Source organism: Bison bison, unplaced genomic scaffold, assembly GCF_000754665.1.
Source record: "Bison bison bison isolate TAMUID 2011002044 unplaced genomic scaffold, Bison_UMD1.0 scf7180017864300, whole genome shotgun sequence".
NCBI classification, from domain to species: domain Eukaryota; kingdom Metazoa; phylum Chordata; class Mammalia; order Artiodactyla; family Bovidae; genus Bison; species Bison bison.
In genome coordinates this window covers 639030-649059 of record NW_011494872.1, presented here as the reverse complement: position 1 = coordinate 649059, position 10030 = coordinate 639030, and the positions used below count along the sequence as shown (strand labels likewise).

The window sequence follows — 10030 nt, the reverse complement described above, 5'->3', positions numbered from 1 at the left end:
AAACAGCATATTAAAAAGCAGAGACATTACTTTGCTGACAAAGGTCTGTCTAGTCAAAGCTATGGTTTTTCCAGTAGTCATGTATGGATGTGAGATTTAGACTATAAAGAAAGCTGAGTGCTGAAGAATTGATGCTTTTGAACTGTGGTGTTGGAGAAGACTCTTTAGAGTTCCTTGGACTGCAAGGAGATAAAACCAGTCAATGGTTAAGGAAATCAGTCCTGAATATTCATTGGAAGGACTGATGTTGAAGCTGGAACTCCAATATGATGTGGGGAACTGACTCATTGGAAAAGATTGAAGGCAGGAGGAGAAGGGGATGAGAAAGCATGAGATGGTTGGATGGCATCACCGACTTGATGGACATGAGTTTCAACAACCCTTGGGAGTTGGTTGTTCCAACTCCCAAGGAGGACAGGGAAGCCTGGTGTGCTACAGTCTATGAGATCGCAAAGAGTAGGACATGACTGAGTGATGGAACTGAACTGAACTCCTGCATTGGCAGGTGGATTCTTAACCACTGAACCACCAAGGAAATCCAGAAGTCCAGAACATTCTCTAGAACATTCAGGTGGAAGTGTCCAGAAGATGTATTTGAGTCTAAATCTCCAGCTTGAGATAAAGTTTTAGAAGTGTTTACTGTAGAGATTGCAGTTAACACCATGGAAGTTGAACTAACTTATGGGAAGAGCACGGGGCTCAGAATAGGAAGGACCAACGTTTCAAGATCAGAAAGGACCATTAAGGAAACAAGGAATGATTCAGAAACATACTCAAGAGTACCAGGAGAACAGAAGATGTAACAACATCTATAGACAGAATGAAGGGGAGGAGACAGTAAACAGAGAGATGGAAAATCCAGGTATTGTCAGGGATGATTGGTAATGTAGGAGGCAGGAAGGGAGACTTCATTTCAGATGTAATCTAATGTAACCACTTGTGTTAAATAATTGCCTAAGTGTTGATTTCAAGGCTGTTTAAAGGAGGCCCAAACAGTGAATTTTCTACATTTGTCAAAGCTAGCACTTTTATTCAATATAAAACATGTTATTTTGAGAACTTTTTTGTATCAGACACTCTTTTAAGTTAACATGTCAAGGGATAAACTGTGAAGGGTAAAAACATGATCCAACATGGACCTGGCCATGAAGGAACTTACAGCAAGGGAAGCAATGTACCTAAATATTTTGGATACAGGGTAAAAAGTGATGAAGAAGGGCTGAAGTGCAAGGAGGCAGAGAGATTACTTTTGTTTTAGTTTAATTTTTTTTTGTTTTGTTTTCAAACTTTGAACTCTTTATTTATTTATTGTATTGTGGTGAAACCATTTACCTCAGGTTGGGACTTGAACCCATGTGGCTGGGACTCGAACCCAGCCAAAACCCACAGTGACTGGTTTCAGGACCTAATGAAGCTCAGGTTCTTGATGTCTCATCACAGAAGGAATTCAGTGAGAGACAAAGTGATAGGTAAGAAGCAGATTTATTTAGATTCAGAGAGAAGCGCCCTCCATGGACAGAGTGTGGGCCGTCACAGAGGGTGAGTGCTGGCTGTGAAATGTGGGGTGGCTAGTTTTTATAGGATGAGTGATTTCATATGCTAATGAGTGGGAGGATTATTCCAACTAGTTTTGGGAAGGGGTGGAGATTTCCAGGGCCTGGGCCACCGCCACTCCTTGGTCTTTTGACAGTGTCTTGCAACTGTCATGGTGTCTCTGGGTGTGTCATTTAGCTTGCTGATTGAGAGTCAAGGTCTAATCAAAGTCGACTTCTCTGCCATCTTGGATTCATTTGACTTTAACCGGTTTATGTTGTGTCCTTGGGCTATGTCATTCTTTCAAAAGTTGTGCCTGGCCCTTTTCCTCCTGTTACAGGGGTGCAGCCAGTTAACAGTGTGGTGGTGTTTCACATGCACAGTGACGGGATTCAGCCACACACATACATGTATCTGTGTGTGTTGAGTTGCTTCAGTCGTGTCCGACTGTGTGCTCCCCCACGGACCTGCAGCTTTCTAGGTTCCTCTGTCCATGGGATTCTCTGGGCAAGAATACTGGAGTGTGTTGCCACGTCCTCCCCCAGGGGATCTTCCCACCCCAGGGACTGAGCCTGCATCTTTTTGCCTAACCTGTATTGGTAGGCGGGCTCTTTACCACTAGCGCCACCTGGGAAGCCCATGTGTTCATTCTCCCCTAAACTCTCCTCCCGTCCAGGCTGGCACATAACACTGAGTAAAGTTCCATGTGCTATACAATAGGTCTTTGTTTGTTATCCATTTTGAGTATAGCAGTGTGTACATGACCTTCCCAAACTCCCTAACTATCCCTTTCTCCCGGCAACCATGAGTTTGTTTTCTAAGTCTGTGAGTCTCCTTCTGTTTTGTAAGTAAGTTAGTTTATATCATTTCTTTTTAGATTCCACATATAAGGGATGTCATATGATATTAAAGAGATTACTTTTAGATTGGGGATCCAGGGAAGCACTTATTATTTGATCTAGGTCCTGGCAGGAGATTAGAGGTAGAAGTGTGTGTAAGTCAAGCATAGGGGGCTGAGAGCAGAAGCACAGTGCATGAAAGTCTAGGGTACTGTCGCCTTGCAGAACTGCTCTGGACTGTGTCTGCTCCCTCTTGAGATTGACCCTCTGGTGCTGAGGGCTGTAGTTTACCTTTACAGAGCTTCATGCCATGTTTTACATGAGATACTCACGTGGCATTTGCTATATGAGCTTAACTTGATCAGCAGACATCATCATTATTAAATTGCTTGTTCACAGCCTTACCAGTTGTAAAGCAATAAGCAATTTAAAGACTAGAATTCTCACATTATCAGTAAAATGGGTATTACAGGTACATTACTTTCCTGATTTGATTTTTGAGGATAGCAAATCAGAACTTAAAAATGAATCAAAAACATGTAATTTATACCATTCCTATATGTGACATGAAAACACTTTAAGATAGAAGGGACAAATGTGAGATTCTTAAAGACTGCTAAACACAATTTCTTTGGGATCTACTTTAAATGACAACGTTGAAGCCAAGCTTTAGACAATTATTTTGCTTATGTGTAACTAGTTACATTTGTCTTATACTTTGAAATGAACTGTATTCTTTAAGCATTAAAAAAATTGCTGGTGTGTACTTTATTTATTAAAATTTTATTATTTATTGAGGTATAGTTGATTTATACTATCATATTAGTTTAGGAGGTATAGAGTTACTTTAGATTAAATAAATAATGATTTTTTAAAAATGTTATTTATTTGCTTTGATAAATTTAGGGAATCAGAATTGGAATACACATTTCTTTAGTGGAATTTCTTAGCTATTTTGAAGTGGTTCTGTTTAATGTGTTAACTATGATTAGGAGTGGACAGATAGAAACATGAGGAGTTGGGGAAAAAAGATATTTCTAGGCCACACGTTTTCTTTTTTGTTATTGTTGTTTACTTTGGGGAAAGCTCTCTCTGTTTAAAAAAAAGTGTTTTTCTTTTTAACTTTCACTTTGTGTTGGGGGTATAGCTGATTAACAATGTTGTGATCGTTTCAGGTGGACAGGAAAGGGTATCCATTCTCCCCCAAATTCCCCTCCCATCCAGGCAGCCGCATAGCATTGAGCAGAGTTCTAAGTGCTGTACAGTAGGTCCTTGTTATTCGTTTTAAATATAGTGGTGTGTACATGGCTGTCCTAAGCTCCCTAACTATCCCTTCTGCCCATCCCCCGGACTCTGCAACTAGAAGTTCCTCATCTAAGTCTGTGAGTGGTTTCTGTTTTGTAAATAAGTTCTTTTGTATCATGTCTTTATAGATTCCACAAATAAGGGATGTTACATGATATTTCTCCTTCTATGACAGGTCACACGTTTTCTTGTTGATCTTGGAAAAAGAAATGATATCTGTTAAAATAGGGTAGAGTATATTGACTTAAGGATTATCGTAGACAATACTTCAAGCAATTAGGAAGATAAAGGGTGTTGGTCCATGATGATTTTGTATCCTCGACTATTTTATGTATTTGAATAGTGTGTAATTTTATTTTCTTCATTGTTTAGCTTTGATAGGGATATACAAACCAAATTTGAAGTCATTTCTTGTTAGTTTGCCATGCTTCATAAATAACCTGATTTAATTTTGTTCTAATTTCACAAATGAGGAAAGTGAGGTAGTTTGTTTCAGTGACCTGCAGTGAATTAAAGAGACAGGTCACCTTTTCATGTTAGTGAATTGTTAAGAAAAACTCATGAAATTCACAGACTTCATGTTGCAGGTGATTAAAAATAAAATTTTATAAAGTTGAAATAAATTGTTTTGTTCATCAAATAATTATAAAAGTTTAAAGTTTTTTCTAAATATTTTTGTGGAGTAAACAGATGAAGTAATTAAATAGAAACTCATTTATTTTCTTGTCTTTTTTTTCTTTCTCCCAATAGGACCAGACATACTATCAATCATTTCAGGTTTCAGAATATGGTAAGAATTCTTCAACTTATTTTGAAGGAATACACATTTGTTCCTTTCCACAGGGAAAAGAGAAATTTCTAAGAGGTGTATTATTTAAAGTAAAAACCCCAATGGAGGTAAAATCCTGGTATTTCTATAGGTCTGAACATTTTTTCTCTGTAAAAGATCATTATAAAGAGTGAAGTGGGAATGAGGTTGCCTGTAGTCCCATGATTCTACTCTTATGCACAGTTATTCTGTTTTTATATTTTGCTGTGATCATAACATATTTAAATTTTTTTTTTAAAGCATAACCTCAGTGATTTCCTGATTTTCCCGTTTTTCACTTGGTCAACACTAGTAAAGACCGGGTTTAACTTGGGTAAATCCTCTTCCTGCGGGTGCCGCTTTTGTAATGTCGTAGTTGGAAACACGTCGGTGTAAACCATGTGGGACCCACCGGCTTTTTGTTGGTGCCTGGAGAGGAAGGAAGGCTGAGAGTGAATGCGTAGGATCCCAGTATTAGTTATACTTTGAACAACTATTCTGAGGTTGTACACAAAGCTCTTCTGTCTGGTTTGTGTTATTTTTTGAGAGTGTGTCCCATTTGGGCATTAGTAATTCTGGAAAGTCATCTACTTGCACATTTGTGGCTCTGGTCCACGTGTCTCTCACAGCGCTGTCACAGCTCAGTTTCATGACCAGCTGGAACAGGGAGCAGCGAAGCTTTTCCCTATAGATGGCCAGATAGGAAAACTTGATGCTCTGTGGCTCCCATGGCTCCGTCTTAACTACTCAACTTTGCCATCGTAGCACACAGCAGCTGTAGGCAATATGTAAGTGAAAGTGGCTGTGATCCAGTACAGTGTTATTTATGGACATGGAAATTTCGATTTCACATGATTTTCACATGTTATGAAATACTCTTCTTATGATTTTTTCCCCCAACCAATTAGAAACGCACAAACCGTTCTTAGCTCCTGCTGGTCTTTGTTTACTGACCTCTGATCTGGAACTGTTTTGTCCAGTTCAGGGTTCACTCAGCACATTGAATACTTGAAATGTGGCTGGTCCATATGGAGATGTGCTCTCAGCGTGTAAAATACCCAAGTTTGAAGATGATGTGAATAAAGAAATTAATAATTAAATTATTTATTGATTACATGTTGCAATGATATTTTGGCTATATGAGGTTATATAAAATGTTGCAAAAATGAATTTCACCTGATTTTTTTTTTCCTTTTTAAATGTGGCTGCTGGACATTTGAAATGACACCGTGTGGCTCACATTTTGTTTCTTTTGGACAGCCCTGATCTCGAGGAATAAGTCAGAGGTGGCTGTGACTCTCATAGGCTGTTTTTATGTCACGTAGGAGTGGTGCTGGGTGGTGGTATGTTGTTGAAGGAGGTATGTCGCGGAGGCAGAATTGATCGTCAACCTTTGATATCTGAGGAGGGGACATTCTGATTTCTTTGTTCTGAGGAAATTCCACCCCTGGGTGGCCCCGAGTTTTGTGCCGGTGCAGAGTCCTGGACTGGTCTTGGTCTTGGAGTGTCCGGGCCCTCCAGGGTCTTTCACCTGGAGCTGGAGGCTCTCCTGTTCTGCTGATTCCTTGGTCATCTTGTTTTGTCTCTTTTACTAATTATTAGGAGATGAATCTAATTCATTGGTCAGTGAAGTTAAAGAAGAGAATTATTTCTATAGGTTTGTTTAGATTGGTAGGAAATATTTTCTTTTAACTCCAGTGAAGTGCTTTGTATTGAATAATATTACTATTTATGAAATATTTCACAGCTTAATTGTATTTGTTGTTGTTGTTCAGTCACTAAGTCATGTCGGACTCTCTGTGACCCCATGAACTGCGGCACGCCAGGCTTCCCTGTCCTTCACAATCTCCTGGAGTTTGCTCAAACTCATGTCCATTGAGTTGGTGATGCCATCCAACCAGATTGCATTACATAATTATTACTATTTATAAAATATTTCATAGCTGAATTATATAAAGCCTGCCAAAGTAGGGGTTTCTAATTTTGGGATTACCTTCAGGAACCAGTACCTGTTGCACAAGAAAAGCATCATTACTTGTAGTCGTATCTTAGTAATTAACTAGAAATCCTAGTACACAACTTTCTCTTCATGACATTCCATTGGGTTAGACTGTCACCAGATTTGCCTTTGATGGTCTCAAAGGGTGCAGATTCTCTGTGAATGCATGTATGTCAGCCTGCAGAAGGAGAGTCTTAGGGCCTCAGGATGTGCTTTTAGAAACCAAATTGGAACAAAGTCCTCAGAAGTAGCTATTTATCATGTAATATGGAAATATTTTAACAGGTAGTAAGTGCACACTAATGGGAGACAGTTGAATGAAAAAGCCGGGTTTTCTAGCACTCAGATGGCTTTGCCTCTAGGGTTCTGGATGCAATTTATTTATTTTTGGTTTAACTTTTTCTATTAAACTTTTTATTTTGTATTTGAGTACAGTCGATGAACAGTGTTGTGATAGTTTTAGGTGAACAGTGAAGGGACTCAGCCGTGCATGTACGTGTATCCGTTCTCCCCCTAAGTCCTTCCCACCCAGGCTTCCACGTAACACTGACAAGAGTTTCCTGTGCTGTGCACTGTGTCCTTGTTAGTTATCTGGATACAGCTTAGATTCTGCCGGCGGGAGGCTTCACAGACATGACTGTCCACAGCAGCCCTGCCCTTTTGGTGTCTCGTCACCAGCCTTTTAGGGTTTCAGATTTTGAGTGGAGTGAAGTACTTTCATCAATGTGTTAATGTGTATTTGGAGGCTAACGAATTTAAGTTTAAATAATACCAACACCTTTAGGACAGTTCTATTCTCTAGTTTGTTAAACTGTAAAATAAGAGGAAAATGGACGGTTTAAAATATTCTTGCTTTTCTTTTCCAGTATTACCAAAGTTTGAAGTTGCTTTGCAGACACCATTATATTGTTCTTTAAATGCTAAGAGTTTAAATGGTACCGTCACAGCAAAGTAAGTATCATATTGCTTTTTATGACTATAAGCTGTTGTGAAACTGCGTGACAGAGAGCTCATTATATACCCCAGAACATGAGCGCAACATGTTGCTTGTTAAAATACCCCAATGGACAGGAAGCAAGTATTTATAATAAATAATTAGGCATGGAACATGTCTGCACAGGTCTTTGCAGCCATCTCTCTGCTCCTAAGCTGATCCAATCATAAAATATTCCCTATAGGCTAGTGTCTTTCCAAGACTAGTCGAGAGATTTACCTTATAGATTCTGCAGGATTGGAAAAAAAAAAAAAAGGCTTTATCTTTATTTATTCCTCATTCAGCTGACATGGTTAAGGCAACTTACTCTTTTAAATGCTAATTATTTTCTCTGTCAATAATTGGGGAGGGGTTTGGTTCCCTTGGGGCTTCCCTGGTGGCTCAGATGGTAAAGAATTTGCCTGCAATGTGGAAGACCTGGGTTTGATCCCTGGGTCAGGAAGATCCCCTGGAGAAGGGAATGGCTACTGACTCCAGTTTCTTGCCTAGAGAATTCCATGGACAGAGGAACCTGGCGGGCTACAGTCCATGCGGTCACAAAGAGTCAGACGTGACTGAGCAACTAACACTTTAATTGTTTTCACTTGGTTCCCTTATTGCAGTTGGCAGATGAATCAGTAGTTCACATTCATCATCCATTTCATCATGCGTACACAGAGACTTCCAACCCCCTGCTGTGTAACTTCTGTGGCTTTCATGATTTCATAATTTTGATCCACTGGCTTGAAGAGCGCAGCATTTTGTTTTGCTGAGGCAAAAAGCATACTTGGATTTCCAGACCAGTGACTCTTGAAAGTGTAGGATGAACTTGCCCTCAAGTAAATCCAGCACTGATTACTTGTAGCATTTAAACATTTTAATTTTTAAAGTTTTTAAAAATTTTAGTTTAAAAATTTTTTGTCCCTCCCCATTTCCCAGGGTTTGCAAGGACTTGGCTGGGGCGACACCTGTGACATGGGTCCCTCCTTGGCTACCTGTCAGTGGGCTGGAGTCAGCCTGGGTGGCTAAGGCCTCCACGGGAGAGCAGCCTGTGGGCTGGGGTACCACCTAATCCTCTGAAGACCTGGGACCTGATGGAGCATTGCAGTACCCTTTCCTGTTCAGTTGTCCCTCCTCTGTGTCACTTGCATCTCCTCTCCCAGACCACAGGGTGGTCCCAGTAAACCTCAGCAGACTTGCGGTGACCTCTGCAGCTCTTTTGGAGAAGTACTTGCTTTTCCTTCCCAAGAAAGGCTGTGCCATGCAGCATTTATTTTGTGTGTGTGTATGTGTGTGTGTGTGTTAGTCGCTCAGTCATGTTTGACTCTTTGTGACCCCATGGACTGTGGCCTGCTAGGCCCCTCTGTCCATGGAATTCTCCAGGCGATCATAGTGGACTGAGTTGCTATTCCCTTATTCAGGGGATCTTCCTGACCCAGGGATGGAACCCGGGTCTCCTGGATTGGAGTCAGATTCTATACCCTCTGAGTCACCAGGGTTTACATTTATTTATTTCATTTTTGATTGTGTTGAGTCTTTGTTGCTACAGGGGGCCTTTCTCTAGTTGTGGTGAGCAGGGGCTACTCCTCATTGCGGTGCGTGGGCTTCTCATTGCCGTGGCCTTTCATTGCAGAGCACAGGCTCTAGGCGTGTGGGCTTTAGTACTTGCAGCACACGGCTCAGTAGTTGTAGGGCACTTTTGCACATGGCATCTTCCCAGACTGGGGATCGAACCTGTGTCCCCTGCATTTACAGGCAGATTCTTATCCACCAGACCGCCATGGAAGTCCTGGCATTTATTTTTGATGTGTCAGTGTCTGTACTCAGGTTTGTGAAATTTATTTAGTTTCAGAATTTATTTGTAATAGCTGGTAACAACTGTACCCCATGTCACCACTGTCCCATCATAGTATTCCTCTCTTGTTGGGGGTCTGTGGCAGTGGCAAGCGTGGGCAGTGAGTTCACGCACCAAAACGTCTGAGGACTCCTGTTTTAGATTCTTCTTGCAAACAAATCATGTGAATCCCTGTGACATAAAGGCAAAAACGTGTCTACAATTTGTATACCAAGCTAGTTCAACTAAGAGCTAGCTTCCAATGTGAATGTGGGTACTGTGGCTGGATTTATGGTTTAGAAAACACATAAATGCCTGCTTTTTCATATTATTATCCTGCTCTTGATCTTAGCTGAAGGTCAAGCATTCTGTCTGGGTTTTATTTGGAATTCTTTGACTAACGCATATAAAACTTAGTGACTGCAAATCCACATAAACCATCTGTGTGCACATGGATTAAGTTGAAAGTGGATATCTTCTTTTTTTCTGTTTTTAGTTTTCAGGCATGTGCCAGGGATTTAGACACAACTAGTTAAAACAGTGGTTCTTAAACTCTGGTAACTGTCTAGAAAATTTATTATACACTTTTCAGAGAGGGTGAATCCCTTAAACAACACTGACAGACAGCCTCTTCCTCATGCCAAGCAGAGCCTTGGGGACCTCTTGGCACAGAGGCCTTTCTATCCCCCATTTCTTGTAGGCAAGACTCCAGCCTCCATGACCTTTCCTGAGTTCCAAA

The 10030-nt window shown here is 40.6% G+C and overlaps 1 protein-coding gene across 1 annotated transcript in view; it reads left to right on the top strand.

Moving 5' to 3' along the window:
* The window catches only part of CD109 (CD109 molecule), a 135832-nt gene that overhangs the window by 56718 nt on the left and 69084 nt on the right, over positions 1 to 10030 (top strand). The window contains exons 6-7 of the mRNA XM_010851263.1: positions 4428 to 4467; positions 7351 to 7435. Coding sequence (XP_010849565.1) covers positions 4428 to 4467; positions 7351 to 7435 — 125 coding nt within the window. The remainder of the gene's footprint in view (positions 1 to 4427; positions 4468 to 7350; positions 7436 to 10030) is intronic.